This window comes from Chlorocebus sabaeus, chromosome X, assembly GCF_047675955.1.
Source record: "Chlorocebus sabaeus isolate Y175 chromosome X, mChlSab1.0.hap1, whole genome shotgun sequence".
Lineage (NCBI taxonomy): Eukaryota > Metazoa > Chordata > Mammalia > Primates > Cercopithecidae > Chlorocebus > Chlorocebus sabaeus.
The window spans coordinates 81597571-81624571 of record NC_132933.1 but is presented as its reverse complement, the minus strand read 5'-3'; the positions used below and the strand labels follow the sequence as shown (position 1 = coordinate 81624571).

At 44.4% G+C, this 27001-nt stretch overlaps 2 protein-coding genes across 2 annotated transcripts; both read left to right on the top strand.

Moving 5' to 3' along the window:
• Positions 1-1798: 1798 nt before the first annotated feature.
• NONO (non-POU domain containing octamer binding) lies at positions 1799-20509 on the top strand. Its single transcript, XM_037988906.2, has 12 exons — positions 1799-1924; positions 2599-2651; positions 10047-10209; positions 10964-11157; positions 13392-13693; positions 15693-15788; positions 15983-16179; positions 16516-16600; positions 16972-17074; positions 17595-17634; positions 17829-17938; positions 19288-20509. Exons 3-12 carry the CDS (start codon positions 10056-10058, stop codon positions 19420-19422), a joined length of 1416 nt encoding a protein of 471 aa, XP_037844834.1. The 5' UTR covers positions 1799-1924; positions 2599-2651; positions 10047-10055; the 3' UTR covers positions 19423-20509.
• An 86-nt stretch (positions 20510-20595) lies between these two features.
• ITGB1BP2 (integrin subunit beta 1 binding protein 2) lies at positions 20596-25256 on the top strand. Its single transcript, XM_007992032.3, has 11 exons — positions 20596-21205; positions 21478-21527; positions 21617-21673; positions 21752-21897; positions 22924-23018; positions 23123-23181; positions 23295-23365; positions 23473-23572; positions 23848-23961; positions 24203-24265; positions 24634-25256. Exons 1-11 carry the CDS (start codon positions 21142-21144, stop codon positions 24859-24861), a joined length of 1047 nt encoding a protein of 348 aa, XP_007990223.1. The 5' UTR covers positions 20596-21141; the 3' UTR covers positions 24862-25256.
• The last annotated feature ends 1745 nt before the right edge of the window (positions 25257-27001 follow it).

The window sequence follows — 27001 nt, the reverse complement described above, 5'->3', positions numbered from 1 at the left end:
CTCTGTCTCTACAAAACATAGAAAACATACAAAACGCACCCCTCCCCCGGGCGTAGTTGTGCACTCCTGTAGTCCCAGCTACTCAGGAAGCTGAGGTGGGAGAATCGCTAGAACCTGAAAGGCAGAGGCTGCAGTGAGCCGTGTTTGTGTCACTGCACTCCAGCCTGAGTGACAGAACAAGACTCTGTCTCTAAGTAAATAAATATAAACAGTACATACATAGAAAATAGAAACGCAAGAAAGTGGTCATAATTGCTATCTCTAGAGAATGAATAGAGGGGGAGACTTTTCCTTTATACTGTTGGGTATTTTTTTTTTCCATGAGTAGGTATTAATTTTCTTCTTTTTAAACTGAGACGAGGTCTCACTCTGTCACTCAGTCTGGAGTGCAGTGGCGCGATCTCTACTCATTGCAGCCTCTGCTTCCCGAGCGAGCTCAAGCTATCCTCCCACCTTAACCTTAACCTCCCGAGTAGGTGGGACTACAGGGACGCTCCACCATGACAGGCTAATTTTTGCTTTTTTTTTTTTTTTTTGAGATGGTTTTTCGCCGTGTTACCCAGGCTGGTCTCGAACTCCTGGGCTTAAGCGATCCTCCCATCTCGGCCTCTCAAAGTGCTGGGATTACAGGCATGAGCACTGCACCCAGCCAGAATTTAAAATTCGGGTTCTCAGTTGCATTAGTTCTATTTCAATGGCTACTTATAGTTAGTAGCTGCCATATTGAACACAGCAGACATAGGACCTTTCCATCATTGCAGACAGTTCTATTGAACAGCCCAAGTCTAGATCATTGCGTTCCCACATAAGGTGGCGCCCACTGGGATACCCTGCAACCCTGAGTGTGAATTAATTAATGGGAATTAACAACAAATGCTTATCAATTGATCCTTGTAGTCCTCGGTTAACCACGGGGGCAGGGCGAGTTAGGCATTACTGAAACAATGAAGGTTAGTTACTGATAGGCCTCCTATGGAATATACAGTCTGATCTAGAGGCCTACAACATATCCATGGCAATGACGACACCTGTTGAATCTCTCTGTAAATCATAGGAACAATAGTGATGTTTGGACTGCTAAGTTTTCTGGTTACCATGGAAATGAGGGTGCTGGTTACAATTCTGTGTAATCACGCAGAGACTAAGGTGTGATGCACCCCCTCCTCCCCCATCCCGTCTGTAACCATGACCAAAGAGTTGACTATTTCATTTGCGTTTCATGAGCAGCCCCAGCAACAGGAGAAGCACCTAGAAATCTGATTAAGTATGTAGTGTCAGGATGCAAGCCCTAAAAAGGAAGTGTGAAAAAAGAAACATGGCGGGGCACTTTTTCAGTAGGAAAAGGCCAAATCTATTACATTGAATACAATGACATTGTTACTCTTGCTTCTTGCACAGGCGCAGTGCAGGACGGCTCCGAGCACGCCTACGCGCGCATTTTCTCCCCTTCCTCTCCCTCTTTCCACTTTCCTCTCCCATTTTCTCCTCTCCTTTCCCCCTCCCACCACTTAGTCTTTGAGTCTTTCAGTTAGTTCGTTTATGTCTCTCCTTCCGACCCCCAGCCCCAGCTCCTCTCCTTTTCCTTTTCCCCCTCCCCCTTTCCTTTTCCGTCTCACGCGCCAGGCCGCTTGCACATGCGCATTAGGTACAGAGCCTCGCTCTTTGTCCCCATCTGTCGTTCACACGAACGCAAGCCTTTGGCATTCGGCAGCCAATAGAATCTAAGAAATGGCGGAAAAATGATTCCGCCTCGGGAGATAAACCTTGATTGGCAGTTCAGCTAACCAATCGAGAACGCCACTTTGTACCCCTGGGAGGCACCGAGCTCCGTCGTCTCGTTTCCGGCGGTCGCGCGCTCTTTTCTCGGGACGGGAGAGGCCGTGTAGCGTCGCCGTTACTCCGAGGAGAGAGCAGTCGGTAGAGGGTGAGTTTTGGGACGGCTTGGTTCTTGTTTGGGAGGGTAGTGGGATTTCTTGGAACAATCAGCGAAAGAAGAGGCGAGGGTGAAGCTAGGTTTGGAGGGAGGATGGCGGTTCCGAGGCCCCTTGAGGCCTTGTCTCCGCCGCCACACTGCCTTCTCAGCCCACCCGCGGGGGCCCACCTCTCTTAACTCGCTTCGCATCGGGCTTTCCCCGTTTTCGTTCCCGCCGCGTTTCTTTGTGCAACTCATCTCCGAATCTTACCCGTGTCAGTGTAAGTTGCTGGCCTCTGAGCCGCTCTGGGCCCGAGGGTGTGGGGTCTATTATGAGAGATCGCTGAAGTCGTGGTTGGTTGGAGGAGGAGGCGCTTTGTCGGGCGCTCCTCCTCTCGGCCCCGCGAGGCCATTAATTCAGAATGGGCAAATGGGGCCCCTCGAGCGATATTTCTTTGTCAAAACTCTTAGCTGGAAAGTTCCTCTGCATATCCAGAGCCCACCGCTTTCGTAGTTTGATTTCTGTATGCCCTTTTTCTAGTCTTACCGCCTGGCTCCTTGACGCATTTATATAGCGTCACTTTTTAAAATGAAACTTACATTTATGGATTTCGCATCGAGTATTTTATTTTCCAGATTGAGAAACTCTTACCATAACCTGACACGTTTCTTTGTGTTTTTAACAGAGAAGTCGAGGTTAGAACTGGGAGGCACTTTGCTGTCTTTAATCGAAGTTGAGGTAGGTGTAAAGGATAGGGTTGCCAGACAAAACACGGGGCACCCAGTTGAATTAGAATTTCACATACACAACCAATTATTTTTAAGTATACGTTGCATAGTTTCAACTAAATTTGAAATTCAAATTTAATTGTGGGTTGTGTATTTTATTTGCTAAATCTGGCAACTCTAGTGGGGAGGGGGGCCTGGCTATATTTATACTGTGTGTTTGTCCACCTTCTTTGTTATTAAATGAAAAGTCCTAAGAAACTCTTAGCAAAGGACCTTACTTCATTTTGCAGCTTTCAGGCTGGCCATCCAGGCGGCCATCTCAGTCTCGTAAATTTATACCAGATTTAGATTTCAGATATGTGTGATGTAGTGTTTGGTCCTGTACCTAAACATTTGTTCAATTGTAACATGCCCAGTAGTTAGTCTTTCTAACCAGCAATACGTATTTTCTCTCAAAATTCTTCATCAGGATTATCAGTCTCAGGAACACATAAGTAGATAGAAATCTTTGCTGCTGATGTTTGCGCTGTGTTCACTTTTCAGAGGCCCAGTATTTAGGCGACAGTGAATTTATTACTCTGAAGAGGGCTCTGCACTTATTTCCAAATTATATTGGTGGTCATGAGAAGTAGGTGATAGGAAGAAATACTTCTCGAGCTACTTGCTACTTGGTAGGCACTGTTCTGGGTGCTTTATACAGTATGACAGTCTTCACTAGTACATTCCATCTTGGGCCTCTCCGGGGCCAGGGGGAGAGGTAACACCTGGAACCCAAATAGGAAAAGATTTGATTCTGATGCCCACCTTACCCCATCCCCAGCTGTTTCCAGGGTGGACTTTAGATTTCGTGTGTTTTAACTTCCGGCTTTTATATCTTATTTTTTAAAACACTATTTCCTTTTTTTTTTTTTTTTTTTTTTTAAGGTATCTCATTTGCCGTGAAACTGCTACACCTGCTCGTGGCATTTAAAATCCTTACAACTTTTTGAGAAAACGATGTTGCACTATGTGGCAAGGGTCACAGGGTAGATTCTATTTTTAAGAATTTATCCTATGGAAATAATTAAATGAAAATAAAACTGAAAGCCAGAAGACATTTACTGCAGCATTATAATAGGAAAAGCCAAAAACAACCACCTAAATGTCTTATAGTAGGGTGTAGTTTAGTAAATTAAATTAGTACATCCTGGGGAACTTTAGTCATTAAAAATTACAATTATGTTGACGTTAGCAGAAATTAGGAAACTGAATATACAAGGGTGTATTATCAGTTGCCAAAATGATAATGTATGTCTAAATAAGCAAGAATGGAAAATTGTGGGAGGAATATTTAATCATGGATATGTCCAAAGATTTAGCTATGAGCATTGATTATAATGGTGAAAAATAAGAAGCAACCCAGGTGTCCAACACAATAGGGACTTGGTTGACAACTGCATGCTGTGTCCATTAACGTAAAAGATTTAATGATGTGAAAACTGTTTATGATACATCATAAAGTGGAAAAAACAGGTTACAGAATAGTTTTTATCATATCTCATTTCAAATAACCTAAATTAATGATTAGAAGGATATACTAACATGTTAACAGTGACTATTTTTAGTGGCAGGTCTGTGGATTTTTATATTTGTATTTTTATTTATTTTGGTTTTTCTAAATTTTCTATATTAATACATTTTGTAATAAGTATCTGATTGTAATTTCTGTTTAAAAATTTTTAAATAGGATTTTAAATTGTAATTTCTGATACCTTATAAAATTAATGAGAAACAAAATTGATTAAATGATATAAATGTGAAAATTTAAATCTTGGCTGAAATGTCAAATATTGTGAGGTTTATTACCATCTGCCTCCTTCCACTCCTTATCCACTTTACCTTTCTCCCCCGTTTTAATTTATTTTCCCATAGCAATTACCTCTTCTTAAGTACTATATAATTTACTTATATATGTTGTCTCTCACTAGAAGTAAGCTCTGTAGGCAAGAATCTGCTTTGTTCACTGATCCACTCTAACCATCTAGAATAGTGCCTAGCAAATGGTAGGCATTCACTGAATATTTTTTGAATGAAATCGTGAATTGAAAAATTATCAGTAACCTACAAGCAATGCAGTTTTCATTTTTGCCTACCTTCTGTTCCTTGTCTATATTCACACCTTTAAAATTAAAAAAAAAACCCTTTCCCCGTTAGAGTATCAGACATACTCGTGTTTATGTGGTCTTCATAATTTTTAATGCTGTGAATATTCTATTATATAGATGTACCATAATTTCATGAAAACCTTTCCCCTAGTTTTGCAAATTTAAGTCATTTTTATTATTTTGTTACCATAAAGGCCATTACAATGAACATTTTCACGAGTGTAGTTTTCAATTTTAAAATTATTAGGATAAATTTCCAGGAGTAGAATTTCCGAATTAAAGACTATGAATGAACATCTTGATAGCTCTTGTTAACTGTTCTCTTACTAAACTTTTGGATACAGAATTTGGTAATTGCATTGTTGTTTTCAGTTTTGGTGGGATGTGACATAAAATGGATTAGGAATGTTTTTATACACATGAAAGTATTCCCATATACTCATCGTCAAAAGCAGTAGTTATCAAGCCTGTGCCACATTTCTTTCATCTGAGAAATATAATTTTTTGTGTTTATTATGTTTTGAGACAGTCTGTTGCCCAGGCTGGAGTGCAGTGGCACCATCTTGGCCTACTGCAGTCTCCGCCTCTCAGGTTCAAGTGATGCTCCTGCCTCAGCCTCCTGAGTAGCTGGGATTACAGGTGCCCACCACCATGCCCAGCTAATTTTTGTGTTTTTGGTAGAGATGGGGTTTCACCATGTTGGTCAGGCTGGTCTTGAATTCCTGACCTCAAGCAGTCCACCCTCAGCCTCCCAAAGTGTTGGGATTACTGGTGTGAGCCACCACGCCTGGCCAATTTTATTTTTTGTTTTTTGTTTTGTTTTATTTTGTTTTGTTTTTGAGATAGTCTCAATCTGTCGCCCAGGCTGGAGTGCAGTGGTGTGATCTCAGCTCACTGCAATCTTTCTCTCCCGGGTTCAAGTGATCCTCCCACTTCAGCCTCCCAAGTAGCTGGGATTACAGGTGCACACCACCATGCCTGGCTAATTTATTTATTTTATTTTTTGAGATGGAGTCTAGGTCTGTCGCCCAGGCTGGAGTGCAGTGGCACAATCTCGGCTCACTGCAACCTCCGCCTCCTGGGTTCAAGCGATTCTCCTGCCTCAGCCTCTCGAATAGCTGGGATTACAGGCACCCACCACCACTCCCAGCTAATTTTTGTATTTTTAGTAGAGATGGGATTTCACTGTGTTGGCCAGGCTGGTCTCAAAACTTCCTGACCTCATGATCCGCTCACCTTGGCCTCCCAAAGTGCAGGGATTACAAGAATGAGCCACTGCGCCTGGCCTGATTTTTGTATTTTTAGGAGAAACGGGGTTTCACTATGTTGGCAAGGCTGGTCTTGAACTCCTGACCTCAAAATGATCCACCCACTTCCACCTCCCAAAGTGCTGCAATTACAGGCGTGAGCCGCCGTATCCTACCTAATTTTCTTTATTTTTATTTATTTGTTTATTTTTTGAAGTGGAGTCTTGCTCTGCCGTCCAAGCTGGAGTGCAGTGGCGTGATTTCAGCTCACTGCAACCTCCACCTCCTGGGTTCAAGCAATTATCTTGCCTCAGCCTCCTGAGTAGCTGGGACTACAGGCACCCACCACCACGCCTGGCTAATTTTTGTATTTTTAGTAGAGATGAGGTTTCACCATGTTGGCCAGGCTGGTCTCGAGCTCTTGATCTTTGTGATCTGCCTGCCTCAGCCTCCCAAAGTGCTGGGATTACAGGTGTGAGCCACCGCAGCCAGCCAATTTTCTCTTATTTCAAAGGAAGCATATAGTATTAATACGATGCTCGTAAAAGTCCTTTTCTGCATCTTTCCTTCAGCTAAATTATTACTAGAACGTCTTGTGTTTGAGGGAATGGATTTAGGTTTGATGTCCTTTTAATTCCTGGAGAACCGTCCTTGAATAAGGAAGACTGTCCTCAGTTTGTTAACCTGATCAATTTGAAAATTTGCCTTTTAAAACTCCACTTTTGAATTCAGTCTGGATTATACCAATAATCTTGTGGTTTTTTTCCTTTATTTTTATTTATTTATTTATTTATTTATTTATTTTTATTTATTTTGAGATGGAGTTTCGCTCCTGTCGCCCAGGCTGGAGTGCAATGGCCATGATCTCCGTCCACTGCAACCTCCGCCTTCCAGGTTCAAGCGATTCTCCTGCCTCATCCTGCCAAATAGCTGGGATTACAGGCATGCGCCACCACGCCTGGCTAATTTTTGTATGTTTAGTAGAGACAGAGTTTCACCATGTTGGCCAGGCTGGTCTCGAATTCCCGACCTCAGGTGATCCTCCTACCTTGGCCTCCCAAAGTGCTAGGATTACAGGTGTGAGCCACCGCGCCCGGCCTGTTTATTTTTGAGACCAAGTCTCACTCCGCTGCACAGGCTGGAGTGCAATGGCAGCATCTCTGCTCACTGCAATCTCGGCCTCCTGGGTTTGAGCAGTTCTCCTGCCTCAGCCTCACAAGTAGCTGAGACTACAGGTGCACACTGCCACACCTGGCTAATTTTTTGTATTTTTAGTAGAGACAGGGTTTCACCATGTTGGCCAGGCTGGTCTCAAACTCCTGACCTCAGGTGATCTGGTCTGCCTCAGCGCCCCAAAGTACTGGGATTACAGGCATGAACCGCCGCGCCCAGCCTATTTTTTTCATTTTTTTTGAGATAGGGTCTCATTTTGTTGCCTAGGCTGGAGTGCAGTGTTATGATTTGCCTCACTGCAACCTCCTCTTCCTGGGCTCAAGTGATTGTCCAGCCTCAGCCTCCCAAATAGCTGGGACTACAGGCATGAGCCACTGCACCTGGACTCCCCTCCCCCCTACCCTTTTTTTTTTTTTTTTAAAATAGAGACTGAGTCTTGCTATGTTGCCCATGCTGGTCTCCCGGGTTCAAGCCATCTTCCCGCCTCAGCCTTCCAAAGTGCTGGGATTACAGGCCTGAGCCACCATGCTGGCCTTGTTTTTTTTTTTTTATTTCAACATTTGGGAACACAGAACACTTGTTTTCTTTTTAATCTTATGTTGATTTTTAAATGATAGAATTTAACATTGTATTATTTTTATTTTTTTTAATTTATTTATTTTTCTTGAGATAGGATCTCATTCTCCCTGCCCAGGCTGGAATACAGTGGCGTGATCACAGCTCACTGCAGCCTCAGCCTCTCAAGTAGCTGGGACTACATGAGTGTGCTATCATGCCTAATTTTTTTATACATATTTTTTGTAGAGATGGGGTCACTATGTTGTCCAGGCTGGTCTCTTAACTACTGGGCCCAAGCAGTCCTCCCATCTAGACCTCCCAAATTGCTGGGATTACAGATGTGAGCCACTGTGCCCATCCTGTTTATCTTTTCTCCTTTTATTTTTTTTGTTTGCTTGTTTTTGTTTTTGTTTTGAGACAGAGTTTCGCTCTTGTGCCCAGGCTGGAGTGCAGTGGCACAATCTCGGCTCACTGCAGCCTCCGCCTTCCAGGTTCAAGTGATTCTTCTGCCTCAGCCTCCTGAGTAACTGGGATTACAGGCATGTGTCACCGCGCCACTCAAATTTTTGTATTTTTAGTAGAGATGGGGTTTCACCATGTTGGTGAGGTTGTTCTTGCACTCCTGACCTCAGCTGATTCACTGGCCTCGGCCTCCCGAAGTGCTGGGATTACAGGCATGAGCTGTCTCGCCTGGCCTATCTTTTTATGTTTGCTTTTATTGCTTTAGTAGTCATTTGTCTTTCCGTTGTGATTAATAAATATTTAGAGTGTGTACTGTATGCCAGTAGTGAGCCAGCATTTTCACATGTTTATTCTCATAGCCTCTTTGAGAGCGGTATTTTTATCATCCCCTTTAGAACAGCTGAAGAAACAGGTACAGAATAATTTACTAGTAAGTAGTACACAATTGAGAAACACAATTCAAACTTAAGGATGCCTAACCTCACAGCTCATACTTGTACCACTGTTACTTACACAGTATGTACTGTGGGCTAGGATTGGTAGGTGCCAGAGAAGATAAGACTTTACTAGTCTTTGTCCTTGTGATAACCAGAATCTATTTCAATCATTTTGTTTTTATAGTGTGCCTGAATGTGTGATGGGGCCAGTTTTTAAGAGTAGATTCTTTTGGAAAAGTAGTTTTCTATTAATGTATAGTATTGAACTGGGAAGTTCCTTAAGCCATTCTAGTATAAACTGTCCTCATCCAGTACTCATTTAGTTTTTATGTGCAGTATAACTGCTAATGCCTGGTTGTTTTTAGATTTTTGTTTTTATTTATTTTTTTTCAGATAGGGTCTTGCTCGGTTGCCCAGGCTGGAGTGCAGTGGCACAGTCGTGGCTTGTTACAGCCTCTAACTCCTGGGCTCAAGTGATCCTCCAGCTCCAGCCTCCTGAGTAGCTGGGACTATGGTGCCACTGTGCCTGGGTAGTGTTTTTTTGTTTTTTGGAGACGGAGTCTCGCTTTGTCACCAGGCTGGAGTACCGTGGTGCGATCTCGGCTCACTGCAACCTCCGCCTCCCAGGTTCAAGCAATTCTCCTGTCTCACTCAGCCTCCCAAGTAGCTGGGATTACAGGCACCTGCTATCATGCCTGGCTAGTTGTTGTATTTTTAGTATAGATGTGGTTTCACCATGTTGGCCAGGCTTGTCTCAAACCCCTGACCTGGTGATCCACCCACCTCGGCCTCCCAAAGTGCTAGGATTACAGGCTTGAGCCACGCACCCAGCCTGCCTGGGTCATTTTTAAATGTTTTTGTAGAGATGGGGTCTCGTGGTATTGTCTAGGCTGGTCTTGAATTCCTGGGCTCAAGTGATCCTCCCACCTCAGCCTCCCAAGTACCTGGAACCACAGGCGTGTGCCACCGCACCCAGCTAATTTTTGTATTTTTTTTTTGGTAGAGATGAGCCTTGTTGCCCAGGCTGATCTCAAACTCCTGGACTCAAGCAGTCCTCCCACCTCCGCCTCCCAAAGTGTTGGGATTATAGGCATGAGCCACTGCACCCGGCCTTTTTCTTTATTTTTTCCTTTTTTGTTTCATTTTTGCTATATTTTGTAACCTCCAGAACGCAAGATTTTTTTTTTTTAACATAGTTTCCATATACAACACTGATACATTTTTGAATTGTTCTTCTTTGTCATGGTTGTTCAAAGTAACCAATTGTTTGCCTCTGGCAAAAGCCAGAGCACCAAAGGTGATGAATTACATATAATTCATCAGGAAGGTGGCTGATTGTGTTATTAGTACTGAATTTATTTATTAGTCTACTTTTTCTTTGTAGGGTGCAAAAATGCAGAGTAATAAAACTTTTAACTTGGAGAAGCAAAACCATACTCCAAGAAAGCATCATCAACACCACCACCAGCAGCAGCACCACCAGCAGCAACAGCAGCAGCCGCCACCACCACCAATACCTGCAAATGGGCAACAGGCCAGCAGCCAAAGTGTGTATATGCTAGGTGATGGAGTAGAAATAGATTCCCTCTGGGAATGGTTTCTTGGTTTTTATATTAGTTTCTCGGGCTTATAAGGGAATAGATAGGCCTTTATGGCACACCTTTGTTCTTTTTTCTCTTTATCTCTTAATACTTCTTATGATGGAAAAGGCTGATTTTCCGAAACCAAGGAGCAAACATGTATGAAAGCAGTTGAGTACAAGTTGCTTTGCTGTGTTGGCACATTCTACTGCTCAACAGATGTCTGCATGTTTTACCTCAGCGTGGTTCTTAGGGGTAGTCATCAGATGACTGGTAGTTAAAAAGAATATAGAAAAGTCTTTAAGGCTTAAATGGAGGAGTCTGGTACTGAGTACTGTACTTACAGCCTTGAGCCTGTACCAGCTCATTGTGAAAAGTCTTTAAGTATATGTTCCCGTTTTGAGTACCAATTGTGTGCCTCTAAGACTAGAACCAATCCCAACTTTATTTCCAGAGATTACTATAAAGAATTACTCTTTCATAACTCATCATTCCGTTGCCCCCAGCCTGAAAGAATGGGAACTGTTAAGGTTATGAAAATTGGTGAGAGATTAGGAAAATGGAACCGTTACTTTGTTTTGGTTTTGTTTTTGTTTTTATTTTTATTTTATTTTTGTTTGTTTATTCTCATGTTTCCTAATCTATCAATGATTATAGGTCTTTGAGGATACAACTGTAATTCTATTTCCCCAGTCTTTTAAGTGACTGTGTCTTCTCTCAGATGAAGGCTTGACTATTGACCTGAAGAATTTTAGAAAACCAGGAGAGAAGACCTTCACCCAACGAAGCCGTCTTTTTGTGGGAAATCTTCCTCCCGACATCACCGAGGAAGAAATGAGGAAACTATTTGAGAAATATGGAAAGGCAGGCGAAGTCTTCATTCATAAGGATAAAGGATTTGGCTTTATCCGCTTGGTGAGCAACTGTTGGCTTTTGAGGCATGTAAAGGTGGGGAAGCTGGAGAAGAATAGATATGCAAAAATAGGCAGTGGAAATGATTCTCAGATGATTTGTTCATTAAAAGCTTGTTGATGAAACAGCCACCAAAATGACACATTTTAATTTTTCTTCATTGGTTTTGTTTCAAGGATAACAGGTTTTTTTGCCTAGGATACTGGAGTTAAAGTATGCCCTTTTGAGACGGAGTATCACTCTTGTCACCCAGGCTGGTGTGCAGTAGTGGGATCTCAGCTCACTGCAACCTCCACCTCCTGGGTTCAAACGATTCTCCTGCCTCAGCCTCCTGAGTAGCTGGGATTACAGGCATCTGCCACCTTGCCCGGCTAATTTTTGTATTTTTGGTAGAGATGGAGTTTCACCATTTTGGCCGGGCTGGTCTTGAGCTCCTGACCTCAGGTGATCCACCCACCTTGGCCTCCCAAAGTGCTGGGATTACAGACGTGAGCCACCACACCTGGCTGGAACTCTTTTGTTTTAATTGGGAAATTTCAAGCATACAGAAGTAGACAGAATAATAATGAACCTGCACATGTGCATTGTATAGCTTTAGTCATTATCAAGTTGTAGTTAATTTTATTTTATCTATACCCTTCCCCTATTTGGTCCCCCCATGATCAAGAGATGGGTGTCTCATCTTGTTGCCTTGGCTGGACTTGAATTCCTGAGCTTAAGCAATTCTCTGTCCTCAGCCTCCTGAGTAGCTGGGACAGTAGATATGCACCACGGTGTCTGGTTTATTTGTATCTTTAAAATTTTTTTTTTAATTGAATTAGCCAGACATGGTGTGTGTCTGTAGTCCTAACTACTCAACTAGGCTAAGATGAGAGGGTTGATTGAACCTAGGAGTTCGAGGTTACAGTGAACTATGCTCATATCACTGCACTTCGGCCTGGGTGATAGAGTGAGACCCAGTCTCTTAAAAAAAAATTAGTGATGGTAAAACAAACATAACATAAAATTTACCATCTTTACCATTTGTAAGTGTAGACATTATTTTAAAATCTGTTTCGATTTAGGGAAAGTATATGAGAGGAAAACATTTCTAGACATTATCTACCTCCATAAATGGAAGAGAATAATGTGACAGCAGGATCACTGAATGGGGTGGTCAGAACTGGTTTTCATTCCCATCTGCCACTAACTGTACTATATAGGCAAGTCATTTTTCTCTGTGTATCAGATTTCTCTTTAGTAATATGAAAGGGATCCTATCAAGGTTCCTGGTTCCAAAGAGGCTTCTTGGAGGATATACATGATTCTGGTACATACCTAGCAAAAATTAGAATGAGCACGGTGGCTCATGCCTGTAATCCCAGCACTTTGGAAGGCCAAGGTGGGCAGATCACTTGAGGTCAGGAGTTTGAGACAAGCCTGGCCAACATGGTGAAACCCCGTCTCTACTAAAACTACAAAAATTAGCTGGACATGGTGGTAAGCGCCTATAATCCCACCTGCTCAGGAGGCTGAGGCAGAATCTCCTGAACCTGGGAGGCAGAGGTTGCAGTGAGCTGAGATCGCTCCACTGCACTGTAGTCTGGGCGAAATAGCAAGACTCTATCTCGGAAAAAAAAAACTAAAATATTCTGGGTGATTTTAGGGTAGTCTTTGTGTTTTTGTTTTTTTTGAGATGGAGTTTCACTCTGTTGCCCAGGCTGGAGTGCGGTGGTGCGATCTTGGCTCACTGTAACCTCCACCTCCCGGGGTCAGGCGATTTTCCTGCCTCAGCCTCTGGAGTAGCTGGAACTACCGGTGCTTTCTACTGCACCCAGCTAATTATTTGTATTTTAGTAGAGACAAGGTTTCACTGTATTAGCCAGGTATTCACCTACCTCGGCCTCCCAAAATGCTGGCATTACAGGCGTGAGCCACTGTACCCGGCCAATGGTCTTTGTTTTCTGGATGATCTGTTGTCACTTGGGAGAATAATACCTATGAAATTGATGACCGACCACCTAAGTGTTATTAACTTCTAGGATTACATGTGATTTATTGCAAGGCCATCAGAAGCAGACTAGGGTGGCCAAAGAGCTGAAGCACACAGTTAAGTTCTTTCACTTCTGTTTCTTTGTATGGTTGTTAGTTTTTCAGGGGAGATACTTTGTTATTGAACTATACTGTTTTAGACTGTCGATGGCTGCTAAGGTATTCTTTGTCAAACTGAGTTATTCTAATTTTCCTCTGCTTCCTAGGAAACACGAACCCTAGCGGAGATTGCCAAAGTGGAGCTGGACAATATGCCACTCCGTGGAAAGCAGCTGCGTGTGCGCTTTGCCTGCCATAGTGCATCCCTTACAGTTCGAAACCTTCCTCAGTATGTGTCAAACGAACTGCTGGAAGAAGCCTTTTCTGTGTTTGGCCAGGTAGAGAGGGCTGTAGTCATTGTGGATGATCGAGGAAGGCCCTCAGGAAAAGGCATTGTTGAGTTCTCAGGGAAGCCAGCTGCTCGGAAAGCTCTGGACAGATGCAGTGAAGGCTCCTTCCTGCTAACCACGTAAGTGAGGGTCATTTTCAGACATAGACCTTAGATTGCTAATTCCTTCCATGGTCTGGAAAATTAGCCTCTAGTAACCACGTTTCTATGTTTAAAGACTTTTGGTCAGCCGGGCATGGTGGCTGACACCTGTAATCCCAGCACTTTGGGAGGCCGAGGCAGGCGGATCACCCGAGGTCAGGAGTTCAAGACCCGCCTGGCCAACATGATGAAACCCCGTCTCTACTAAAAATACAAAAAATTAGCCAGGCATGGTGGCATGTGCCTGTAGTCCCAGCTACTTGGGAGGCTGAGGCAGGAGAATCGCTTGAACCCAGGAGGCAGAGGTTGCAGCAATCTGAGATCACGCCACTGCACTCCAACCTGGGCAACAGAGTGAAACTGCCTCAAAGAAATAAATAAATAAAAGGCCAGGCATGGTAGATCACAAGGTGAGGAGATCAAGACCATCCTGGCCAACATGATGAAAGCCCGTCTCTACTAAAAATACAAAAATTAGTTGGGTGTGGTGGCACACACGGGTAGTCCCAGCTACTCGGGAGGCTGAGGCAGGAGAATCACTTGAACCCGGAAGGCGGAGGTTGCAGTGAGCTGAGATTGTGCTACTGCACCCCAGCCTGACGACAGAACAAGACTCTGTCTCAAAAAAAAAAAAAAAAAAGACTTTTGGCCGATGTGGGTGGATCACGAGGTAAGGAGATCGAGACCATCCTGGCTAACACGGTGAAACCCCATCTTTACTGAAAAATACAACAAATTAGCCGGGCATAGTGGTGGGCACCTGTAGTCCCAGCTACTCGGGAGGCTGAGGCAGGAGAATGGCACGAACCTGGGAGGCGGAGCTTGCAGATTGCGCCACTGCACTCCAGCCTGGGCGACAGAACAAGACTCTGTATCAAAAAAAAAAAAAGACTTTTGATGTTAGGCTGGGTGCGGTGGCTCACGCCTGTAATCCCAACACTTTAGGAGGCTGAGGCGAGTAAATCACGAGGTCCTGAGTTTGAGACCAGCCTGGACAAGGTAGTGAAACCCCGTCTGTACTAAAAATACAAAAATGTGGTGGGCGCCTGTGATCCCAGCTACTCAGGAGGCTGAGGCAGGAAAATCGCTTGAACCCGGGAGGCAGAGGTTGCAGTGAGCCGAGATAGCACCACTGCACTCTAGCCTGGGCGACAGAGCAAGACTCTGTTTCAAAAAAAAAAAAAAAAGACTTGGTACTAAGTGAGCTTTCTCATATGATTTTTGCTATAATCTTATATTAATAGAAGTGGAATGACGATTATGAAAATTAACTTTTTAGTCACTCGGTACATTTTAATTTAATTAGTGTTAAGTCTGTCCTTACTTTGAAGTTTTAGAGCTCTGAAAAGTTGATTTGTGCATGCAGTATCTCTTAGTGTTTACCACAAGTCATTTCTCAGATTGTCTGTAGATGTTCAGGCTGTACTTAAGTACTGCATCTACCTACTTGGAATATCTTTGAGACTGTATTCAGAGATCTGAGGCCTGATTTCTCCTATCAACCCCAGATTTTCTTTTTTTTTTTTTTTTTTTTTTGAGACAGTCTCACTCTGTATTCCGGGCTGGAGTGCAGTGGTACAATCTTGGCTTATTTCAACCTCTGCCTCCTGGGTCCAAGCGATTCTCTTGCCTCAGCCTCCCGAGTAGCTGGGATTACAGACGTCCGCCACTACACCCAGCTAATTTTTGGTATTTTTAGTAGAGTCAGGGTTTCACCATGTTGGCCAGGCTTGTCTTGAACTCCTGACCTCGTGATTCACCTGCCTCGTCCTCCCAAAGTGCTGGGATTACAGGCATGCGCCACCGCCCCTGGCCCAACCCCCAATTTTTTATGATGTCATTAGGTATAAAAACTCCTTCAGAAGTGTTTGTCCAATCCCCAATCCTGAGCCCTAGCTAATTCATTGTGCCAGTGATATGTGTAGAGAAGAAGCCTGGTGGGGTATGATTTAACACTGAACTTCGTTCTTTCTCCTAGATTTCCTCGTCCTGTGACTGTGGAGCCCATGGACCAGTTAGATGATGAAGAGGGACTTCCAGAGAAGCTGGTTATAAAAAACCAGCAGTTTCACAAGTATGCCGTCTTGATAGATTTCCCTATTAGGTGTTTCCTTCTTAAGGAAGCTTATAAAGGGATATGTAAAAGAGGCAGGTCTTTCTTTGCTGCACATGTTCACTGGCAGCCATTATCTTGGTCCTCACAAGGAATGCAATACTTAGCTGGGGTAATCCTGGACAAAGTTAGTAACCTAGGAACCTTGCCTATAGGGAACGAGAGCAGCCACCCAGATTTGCACAGCCTGGCTCCTTTGAGTATGAGTATGCCATGCGCTGGAAGGCACTCATTGAGATGGAGAAGCAGCAGCAGGACCAAGTGGACCGCAACATCAAGGAGGCTCGTGAGAAGCTGGAGATGGAGATGGAGGCTGCACGCCATGAGCACCAGGTCATGCTAATGAGACAGGGTGAGTCTAGGCCTATAAGTTTTAAAGCTGAAAGGACAAAATGACATTTTTAAATGGGTTTCTTTGTATCAATTAGCAGAAAGGCCTAAATCTCTGCTTTTATACTTTGAAATATTTTGCGTTGATTTTGGTAGATAAGTAGATTTGGAGATGTGGCAGAGATACTGGATTCTGTGAAGAAGGAAATGATAGGTTTGACTTCATTTTGGAATCTAGACACCACAGGTGGCTCCAAAGGAATTATATCCTCTTTGCTTTCTGGATCTTTATTTGAAGAAAGTCATTAGATCTATATGAAGACAGTGAAGAATATCCTTAAGTCTGTTGTTTCTTTAGATTTGATGAGGCGCCAAGAAGAACTTCGGAGGATGGAAGAGCTGCACAACCAAGAGGTGCAAAAACGAAAGCAACTGGAGCTCAGGTAACTTTTCTCGAACCCTTTTTCTCTGACAACTCTAAAAGGTAATGTCTCATTCCTCTTTCCTACTGCCATGCTACCTCATGCATTTATAAATATGTTGGCAAATATTTCCTGGCTGCTTCTCAGGTTCTTTCTTTGGATTGGAGATGTTTTAGCTGCCCATGGTTCTAGAAGTTACCTGCTAAAAAGAAAGCTGAATACTGGTCTCATGAGGTTTCTTTGGGGGTTGCCTCAGGGCTGGGCACACTTAACAGTGAGTTTCCTGGTGAACTGTGATAGTTTTCAGTAGGCTGGTCTGCTCGGTCGAGTCCCCTGTTAACCTACTCAAGTTCTGAAATGCCTCTATCTTAAATATATTGGTGACTCTCTAGGCAGGAGGAAGAGCGCAGGCGCCGTGAAGAAGAGATGCGGCGGCAGCAAGAAGAAATGATGCGGCGACAGCAGGAAGGATTCAAGGGAACCTTCCCTGATGCGGTATATCTCCCATGTGCCCATGATGTGCCAGGCCAGTCGTGATAAGACAAACTCACCATGAATTGTCTGCTAGGTTATCGGTTATGACCACTTTTCCCATGTTGTGAAGTAACCCTTTAGAAAAAAGAATTCATAAGGAGAGGTAAGGTTTAAAGAGGAGTTCTTGCCTCACAAGCAATATAGGATGAAAAACTGGGTCTGCTGTATTCTGTTTAGACTCACTATAGGAAGAGATATGCAACCTTGGCTAGTTCTCTGCTGTCCTTGCAATTGTACAAGTTGGACCTTTAGAAGAAATCTCTTCCCCCTTTCACCTCTCTGGAGGCTCTGGCTTGTGTCCTAGTAGCTCTGTGACCTTGAATTTGTTGCACAACTAGCAAGGGTTGTGCTCCTCAGCTTGGTCTCAGTGCTCTTTGGATGTGTTATCACTCTATCTACTTCCCTTAGTGTGTGGTCCTTGATGGATTGTGGTAGAATGCACTGCTGTCTTGGACTTTCTTGAGTATTTTTTGTTTTTCAGAGAGAGCAGGAGATTCGGATGGGTCAGATGGCTATGGGAGGTAAGGACTTAAGAGATTAATGGCTCTGATTTCCTTTTTTGTTTGGTCTCTGGTGAACTATGTAGCTTTTGCTACCTACTTTAAGGGGGTGACGTGCATGTGTTAGCTCAGAGGTCTTGTAGAATTGTTTCCTTTGGCATAGAAAGAGACTAACAGTCTTTATCCCTTGTACTGATCTTACTACTCTGCCTTAGGTGCTATGGGCATAAACAATAGAGGTGCCATGCCCCCTGCTCCTGTGCCAGCTGGTACCCCAGCTCCTCCAGGACCTGCCACTATGATGCCGGATGGAACTTTGGGATTGGTAATAAACTGCAAGGCCTTAACAGTAATTCTAAATGGTGGTAGGAGGAGAATAGGCATTGCTTTCATAGCCCCTGGGGGCCTACCTCAATTTGCTACAGATAGCAACCTTTTTTTTTTTTTTTTTTGGAGACAGAGTTTCCCTCTTGTTGCCCAGGCTGGAGTGCAATGGCATGATCTTGGCTCACTGCAACTTTGCCTCCTGGATTCAAGCGATTCTCCTGCCTCAGCCTCCTGAGTAGTTGGGATTTCAGGCATGCGCCACTGTGCCCAGATCATTTTGTATTTTTAGTGGAGACCGAGTTTTACCACGTTGGTCAGGCTATTCTCGAACTCCTAACCTCAAATGATCCGCCCACCTCGGCATCCCAAAGTGCGGAGACTACCGGCGTGAGCCACCAAGCCCGGCCTAGATAGCAGTCTTTTTTTTTTTTTTTTTTTTTTTTTTTTTTTTTGAGACGGAGTCTCGCTCTGTCGCCTGGGCTGGAGTGCAGTGGCCGGATCTCAGCTTACTGCAAGCTCCGCCTCCCGGGTTTACACCATTCTCCTGCCTCAGCCTCCCGAATAGCTGGGACTACAGGCGCCCACCACCTCGCCCGGCTAGTTTTTTGTATTTTTTAGTAGAGACGGGGTTTCACTGTGTTAGCCAGGATGGTCTCGATCTCCTGACCTCGTGATCCGCTCGTCTCGGCCTCCCAAAGTGCTGGGATTACAGGCTTGAGCCACTGCGCCCGGCCGATAGCAGTCTTTAGGACTGCTGGTATCCATTAAATGTAACCTCAAGGTCTTTATTTTTGAATCTTGAGCAAACTCGGTCTCTATACTTAATCTAGGAGTTAAGTAAATGCCACCGTCTGTCTGGCCACTCTGATTGACTATGTTTGTTGAAGGGAAATCAATGAAGACTAGGCATTATCATATAAAATAGTTGTGAATACAAATACTTCATGGCTCATGCAATCCTGAGGTTGTTTTGGTTATGGTGTTAAGATGCCAAAACTAGATAGTTTGGTTTATTGTTTTTTCTTTTTTTTCTTTTTGAGACGGAGTTTTGTTCTTTGTCGCCTAGGCTGGAGTGCAGTGGTGCAGTCTTGGCTCACTGCAACCTCCGCCTCCCGGGTTCAAGCGATTCTCCTGCCTCAGCCTCCTGAGTAGCTGGGATTACAGGCATATGCCACCACTTTTGGGGTTATCCACTAGAGTTCTAAACAGACTTAATCACCCACTCCTACCTACCATCAGGAGCCTTGAATAGTTGAATGGAAATAGCCTCCAGTGGAGGGACTACAGATGGGTGGGAAGCTTCCAGCAATGGCTCTGTTACAATGTTGCTCTCTTTTTCTCTTTAAGACCCCACCAACGACTGAACGCTTTGGTCAGGCTGCTACAATGGAAGGAATTGGGGCAATTGGTGGAACTCCTCCTGCATTCAACCGTGCAGCTCCTGGAGCTGAATTTGCTCCAAACAAACGTCGCCGATACTAATAAGTTGCAGTGTCTAGTTTCTCAAAACCCTTAAAAGAAGGACCCTTTTTGGACTAGCCAGAATTCTACCCTGGAAAAGTATTAGGGATTCCTTCCAATAGTTAGATCTGCCCTGCCTGTACTACTCTAGGGAGTATGCTGGAGGCAGAGGGCAAGGGAGGGGTGGTATTAAACAAGTCAATTCTGTGTGATACATTGTTTAATCAATTCTGTGTGGTGCATTCCTGAAGTCTCAAATGTGATTGTTGAGGGCCTGGGGAAACCATGGCAAAGTGGATCCAGTTAGAGTCCATTAATCTTGATCATTCCGTTTTTTTTTGTCCATCTTGTTTCATTTCCTTGCCCCGCCCCCAAGACAGAGTGTCACTCTGTCACCCAGGCTGGACTGTACTGGCACGATCTCGGCTCACTGCAGCCTGCCTCCCGGGTTCAAGCTTGTCCAGGCTGATCTTGAACTCCTGACCTCATGATCCATCCACCTCGGCCTCCCAAAATGCTGGGATTACGGGGTGAGCCACAGTGCCCATCCTCACTTGCTTTCTTATCCTTACACTCCCCCAGTCCCAGAGAAACTGCCACATACACCACAAAAACCAAATATCCCCCAATGACCTTAGCCCCATTGCTCCATTCACTCCCAGGTGAGAATTCAGGCAAACGTCCACAAAGGTCACAGGCAACGTGCGTACGGTTCTGTTATATCCCATATATTACCCCTTCATGTCCTAAAGAAGACATTTTCTCTTAGAGATTTTCATTTTAGTATATCTTTAAAAAGAAAAATCTTGTGTTAACTTGCCTCCATCTTTTTCTTGGGTGAGGACACCCAGGAATGACCCTTTTGTGTCTATGATGTTGCTGTTCACAGCTTTTCTTGATAGGCCTAGTACAATCTTGGGAACAGGGTTGCTGTATACTGAAGGTCTGACAGTAGCTCTTAGACTCGCCTATCTTAGGTAGTCACGCTGTGCATTTTTTTTTCATTGGTGTACTGTGTTTGATTTGTCTCTGATATATTTGGAGTTTTTCTGAGAAATGGAGCAGTAATGCAGCATCAACCTATTAAAATACATTTTAAGCCTTTTAATTTTCTGTGGTGTTTTTGAAGGGGAAAGGAGGGAGGGGAGTTATCTTAGGAGATGAGCAGTAGGCTCTATAAAGGTAATCCTTTAGACATTTTGATTACAGTATTCATTTAGACAAACATGGGGAGGTGGGGGTGAGATGCGTCAAATGGCTGAAGTGGTCGGTGAGGATTAGTGCTGTTGACACTATATGGAAGTAATAATGGAGGAAAGCTCCCCCTTTGAAAGAGGCAGAAAATGGGCTTAACCCTCATTGAGCTGGGGGTGGGGGAAGTCTCAAAATTGGTGTTTGTTTCTTAGCAGCTGCTGCTGTGTCCAAGGCTTGGAATTGCCGTGGTGAATCTAAAACTGTCTCAGTAGTGGTGAGCTGACCTCACCCAAGTTCCAAGCCCTACTCTGCCTGATCCTTTTTTCCTGAGCCTCAGAGCTAAAATGCCCCTGAGCTCTTTTCTATTGGCTGGAAAGACCAGTTGAAGTTCCCTTGCCCATGTTAGGAGGTGTACGCCTCCTGAACTAAAGATAGAAACAGCTGGCCCTTCCAGGCATCTAAAAGCCTCCAGACTAAGAGGTGTTCCCCATTCGGCAGCCAGACTCCTTGAAATACCCTTTCAGTAATTATTCTACCAACGCTTCCATGTCTCTACTCTGTCGTAACAAAGGCTGTGGGCAGCACTTTGACCCTAATACCAACCTTCCTGGTAAGTAAATGATCCTGACCTGGCCAGGGGCTGTGCATGGGTGTTGTGGAGTGGTCAGCTGGGGGGCAGTATGTTTGAGGAGCAGGGAAAGAAACTACCTGCCCTAGTTTAATTGGTCTAAGTGATCTTACAGCCTTGGATGCATTTTTGTTTTTGTTTGTTTTTCACGTTATATGGGAAGAAACCATAAATATAAACCCGGGGAAGAGGTGAAAAATTATACTTGGTATAGTTATCTTCCCTTTCTTGATAACTTGTACTGATGTCCACAGATTCCTGTTGCCATCACCCTGGGGTCCCAATCTTCCATGATGCACTTAAGGTGAGGAGTAGGTAAGGGGGGTTAGCAAGAGCATTTCCCAGAAGAGATATACCCAGGAAGCTAAGCTGATCTGGGTCTCTTGTTATCAGGGTTGGTCCTGCTGCCGAAAGCGAACTGTAGATTTCTCTGAGTTCTTAAACATCAAGGTAAATTATTTACATACTTGGATTCTGCCCCCAGTAGAAGGATTCTATCCCTAATCCTTATCTCCTTATCTATACTAGGGCTGTACTATGGGACCACACTGTGCTGAGAAGCTTCCTGAGGCCCCTCAACCTGAAGGCCCTGCTACAAGCAGTTCACTTCAGGAGCAAAAACCTCTGAATGTGATTCCAAAGTCAGCAGAGACCTTGCACCGGGAGAGGCCCAAGTAAAGAGGAGGAGGCCCCTGGACTTTTCCTATTTTCATGTAGCTTCCTAGGAGTGATTAATGGGTCATTGAGGGCTGGGAACCAGGGACCAGGGATGTGAGGAGGGCCAGATGTCAGGGTTTGGATGGTGTATATCCTGTGCCTAAGGGGAAATTTGTGTCTGGAAATAACGCCCTTTTCTCTAAGGTGGTATGGGATGATGGGATAGATATCTGAATCAACAGAGTAGATAAGGCTGGGCGCGGTGGCTCACGCCTGTAATCCCAGCACTTTGGGAGGCTGAGGCGGGAGGATCATGAGGTCAGGAGATTGAGACCATTCTGGCTAACACAGTGAAACCCCGTCTCTACTAAAAATACAAAAAAATTAGCCAGGCATGGTGGCGGGCACCTGTAGTCCCAGCTACTCGGGAGGCTGAGGCAGGAGAATGACGTGAACCTGGGAGGTGGAGCTTGCAGTGAGCCGAGATTGCGCCACTGCACTCCAGCCTGGGCAACAAAGCGAGACTGTCTCAAAAAAAACCAACAACAACAACAACAAAAAAAAACAGAGTAGATAGCCCCTCACAAATACATCCTTAGTATATAACACAAAAGGGATTGTTGAGAATGACTTCTCTTTCTAGAAAAGAACTTTAAGATAAATCTCCTATCGAGAAAAGGATGTATTATTGGCAGCCAGGAGACTTCCCAAATTTTATGGGAATAATAAGAGCAACAGAAGGAAGTCATATTAGGTCCACGATTAAATAAAAGAGGAAGAGGATATGACTCAGTTCTGCAGAGAAAATGGTTAGGTTTAGAGCAACTGAGTAGATGGGTAAGAGAAGTGCTGGGGATTTCTCTAGGGTTCAGGTATTTGGGATGTCCACAGAGATGAAAATTGGCAATGGGGTTGCTACCCAACCTCTCCAACTCTGCCTCACTTTCACCAGGCTTCTTTAATTCCATTACTATCGGTGGGAGTGTTGGAGCTAGCAATCATAGCTAATGGGTCAGAACTAAATCACCACCCATAACCCCTAGGTCAGAGTTGCCTCTGAAGCTGCTGCCGCTAAATATATCCCAAGCCCTGGAAATGGCATTGGAACAGAAGGAATTAGACCAGGAACCTGGGGCAGGTAGGTGGGTCTTTAGTAAGATCAACTTCATAGACTGGAATTTAGTGGAAGTGCCAATTGAGTGGGGGGATGGATAAGTTCCTGACTCTGTTTCCCTTGCCCAGGACTTGATAGTAGTCTGATCCGGACTGGTTCCAGCTGCCAGAACCCAGGATGTGATGCTGTGAGTGAGAGTTTTGAGGGGCTCAAGCATATGGCTGAGGGATGACTGGGTATAGATATGAGGCTGAGTGGGATATACCTTAGAATGACCTGGTTCTACTTTATCCTTCTTAGGTTTACCAAGGCCCTGAGAGTGATGCTACTCCATGTACCTACCACCCAGGAGCACCCCGATTCCATGAGGGGTGAGGGAGGGGACTGGGTGGGCTATGAGACAGGTTTCTCCTAATATTTGGTCATAAGATAAATACTGGGGGTGAGAGAATTCAGTTGAATTATCTTCCTACTTCAGGATGAAGTCTTGGAGCTGTTGTGGCATCCAGACCCTGGATTTTGGGGCATTCTTGGCACAGCCAGGGTGCAGAGTTGGTAGACATGACTGGGGGAAGCAGGTAAGCCCCAGTTTTCCTGAACTCTTGATTAGGACCCAATCTCAGAGGTAAATTCTCCTCCCTCTCTGTACCACATAGCTAAGCTCCCTGTCTTCTCCCTTTAGTACAGACCAAATAAGATTCTGCTCCTTATCCCTCAACAACCCAGAGGCTTAGCAATATGAGGTTGTGTTAATCTTTTTGAGACTCTCTGTCTCTTCTCCATATGTATCATGAGAACTCCCCTTGGGCTAAGAATTTATTCTTACCACCTACATTTCACATCTTCTCTTTAGCTCCCAGCATCTTGCCGCCATGATTGGCACCAGACAGATTCCTTAGTAGTGGTGACTGTATATGGCCAGATTCCACTTCCTGCGTTTATCTGGGTGAAGGCCAGTCAAACTGAGGTGAGCAATGATCTGATGTTGGATGGGAGGATAGTGAATTGGGTGATACTACAATCTCACAGGCAGAGTTGCCATATGCTGTTAACCTGTAGGCTCTATAGTACCCTTAGAGGAAAGGAGAGCTATTAGGTCAGGGCTGTCTGGCCAATCTGTGGATCACACCTCTGACCTGGATATCTGTCGTAATGACCTGTTCTGACCTTCTGGGTTTGTTACTACCCCTGTAATTCTTTTCTCTCAGCTTCATGTCCACATTGTCTTTGATGGTAACCGTGTGTTCCAAGCACAGATGAAGCTCTGGGGGGTAAGTGAAGACCAGGGGGCACAGGAGGGGGAGGCAGATGGGGTGAAAGAGCGACTAGACTGGAATAGAGGGTGTCTTGAGGGAAGGAGTTGTAGTAGGAAAATAGAGATTTTCTCTTCATTTGCTTTCATTTTCTCTCTCTCTCCTGCTCTTCCTACTTTCCTCTTTCCCTCCCCTCTTCCTTCTCCCTTTTCATCTCTCATTTCTTTCCTCTCTCTCCCTTATTATATTGTCTTATTCCTCCCTTGTCTTTTTTCTTACCTTATTTTAAAATTTTTTCTCTCTCATTTGTCACCACTCTACGCTGACCCCAATGCCTTTGATTTCCTCATTCTGTCTTTCTTCTGTTTTCCTTTGCTCCTCCTCAGGTCATAAACGTGGAGCAGAGCTCTGTCTCCTTGATGCCATCTCGGGTTGAAATCTCCCTGGTCAAGGCTGACCCAGGATCCTGGGCCCAGCTGGAGCACCCTGATGCACTAGCTAAGAAGGCTAGGGCAGGGGTTGTGTTAGAGATGGATGAGGAAGAATCTGACGATTCAGATGATGATCTGAGCTGGACAGAGGAGGAGGAAGAGGAGGAAGCAATGGGGGAATAGTGACCAGACAGTTGATGTCTAGATAGGACCTCAATGATTCCTTAGAATCTTAGAGACCAGGATATTGTTGGCCATGTGGTGTCATTGAGCAGCAGGAGGCTGAAGGAGGGGAGAACAAAATTGTCCAAACCATGCTGTTTTTTCCCTTAAATAAATCTTGTATTCTTCAGTTTCACATAGTGTCATTCTCTCACCTCACTATCTAAGATTGTATTTATTACCCCCAACTGTGTGTTCAACACACATTGTGAAAACAAGCACATGCACATTCAATCTATTCCTCACAACCACCAGGTATTTACTGAATACTTCCTATACGCCCAGTTATGTGTTAGGTGGTTTAGAAATATCTGAGAAGCAGAAGACTTACTCATTTCTCTCAACAAAGTAACAACCTGGCTGACAAGTCAAGACCAGTCTACATGAAATAATAATAAACATTATCAGGTAGTTTAACTGAGTGCTAAATTGTGCAGTACAGTTTTTAAGAACTGTGGTTGAAAGAATGGAAAAGTTAATGTGGACAGTAGTGAAAAGGGAAGACTCCGTGGAAGAAGTCCTTTTTTTTTTTTTTTCTTTTAGAGACAGAGTCTCTCTCTGTCGCCCAGGCTGGAGAGTGCAGTGGTGCAATCTCAGCTCACTGCAACCTCTGCCTTGTGGGTTCAAGCGATTCTCCTGCCGAGTAGCTAAGACGACAGACGCTCGCCACCATGCCCAGCTAATTTGAAATACAGTTTATTTTTTTCTTTGGTTGCTTATACTTTTGATGTCATATCTAAGAAACCATTACCTAATCCAAGGTCATGAACATTTGTCCCTATGTTTTCTTCTAAGAGTTATATAGGGCTGGGCACGGCGGCTCACGCCTATAATCCCTGCACTTTGGAAGGCTGAGACAGGTGGATCACCTGAGGTAGGGAGTTCGAGACCAGCCTGGCCAACATGATGAAACCCCATCTCTACTAAAACTACAAAAAATTAGTTGGGTGTGGTGGCACACGCCTGTAATCCCAGCTACTCAAGAGGCTGAGGCAGGAGAATCGCTTGAACCCGGGAGGTGGAGATTGCAGTGAGCCGAGATCACTCCACTGCACTCCAGCCTGGGCAACAAAGAGCAAAAACTCCGTCTCCAAAAAAAGTGATACGGTTTTTTAGCTCTTACATTTAGGTCATTGATTCATTTTCAATTAATTTTTGTATGTGATGTGAAGTAGGGGTCCAACCTTATGCTTTTGCATGTGGATGTCCAGTTGTCTCAGTACCATTTGTTGAAAAGACTATTCTTTCTCCCATTGAATTGTCTTGGTTCCCTAGTTGAAAATTAACCATAAATGTGAAGGTTAAGAAGTCCAGTTGACCCTTGAACAATGCAAGGTTGGGGCACTGACTCCCTACATTTGACTTCTTTTTTAAAATTTTTATTTATTTATTTATTTTTTGAGACAGAGTCTCACTCTGTTGCCCAGGCTGGAAGGCAGTGGCATGATCTTGGCTCACTGCAACCTCCGCCTCCTAAGTTCCAGCAATTCTTATGCCTCAGCCTCCTAAGTAGGTGGGATTACAGGCATGTGCCACCACACCTGGCTAATTTTTTTTATTTTTAGTAGAGATGGGATTTCACTGTGTTTCCCAGGCTGGTCTCAAACTCCTGACCTCAAGTTATCCTCCCACCTCTGCCTCCCAAAGTGCTGGGATTACAGGTGTGAGCTACCACACCCAGCCACCACATAGTGGACTTTTTTTTTGTTTGTTTTTTGAGACGGAGTCTAACTCTGTAGCCCAGGCTGGAGTGCAGTGGGGCAATCTCGGCTCACTGCAACCTCCGCCTCCCGGGTTCAAGTGATTCTCCTGCCTCAGCCTTCTGAGTAGCTGGGATTACAGGCGCCCGCCGTCACGCCCAGCGAATTTTTGTAGTTTTAGTAGAGACGGGGTTGGCCAGGTTGGTCTTGAACTCCTGACCTCATGATCCACCTGCCTCGGCCTCCCAAAGTGTTGGGATTACATGCGTGAGCCACTGCCCCCAGCCCATAGTCGACTTTTGACTTCCCAAAAACTTAACTACTAATAGCCTACTGTTGACCAGAAGCCTTACTGATAACATAGTCAATTAACACATATGTTGAATGTTATGCGTATTATA

What these genes read in the sequence shown, in the direction of transcription:
- NONO (XM_037988906.2), top strand. Translation starts at nt 10,056, where the DNA reads ATGCAGAGTAATAAAACTTTTAACTTGGAGAAGCAAAACCATACTCCA. An exon ending in GATTTGGCTTTATCCGCTTG is followed by an intron (nt 11,158 to 13,391) that starts GTGAGCAACTGT and finishes TCTGCTTCCTAG; the next exon opens with GAAACACGAACCCTAGCGGA. An exon ending in AGGGAACCTTCCCTGATGCG is followed by an intron (nt 17,075 to 17,594) that starts GTATATCTCCCA and finishes TTTGTTTTTCAG; the next exon opens with AGAGAGCAGGAGATTCGGAT.
- ITGB1BP2 (XM_007992032.3), top strand. Translation starts at nt 21,142, where the DNA reads ATGTCTCTACTCTGTCGTAACAAAGGCTGTGGGCAGCACTTTGACCCT. An exon ending in TCTTCCATGATGCACTTAAG is followed by an intron (nt 21,528 to 21,616) that starts GTGAGGAGTAGG and finishes TCTTGTTATCAG; the next exon opens with GGTTGGTCCTGCTGCCGAAA. An exon ending in TTGCACCGGGAGAGGCCCAA is followed by an intron (nt 21,898 to 22,923) that starts GTAAAGAGGAGG and finishes CATAACCCCTAG; the next exon opens with GTCAGAGTTGCCTCTGAAGC.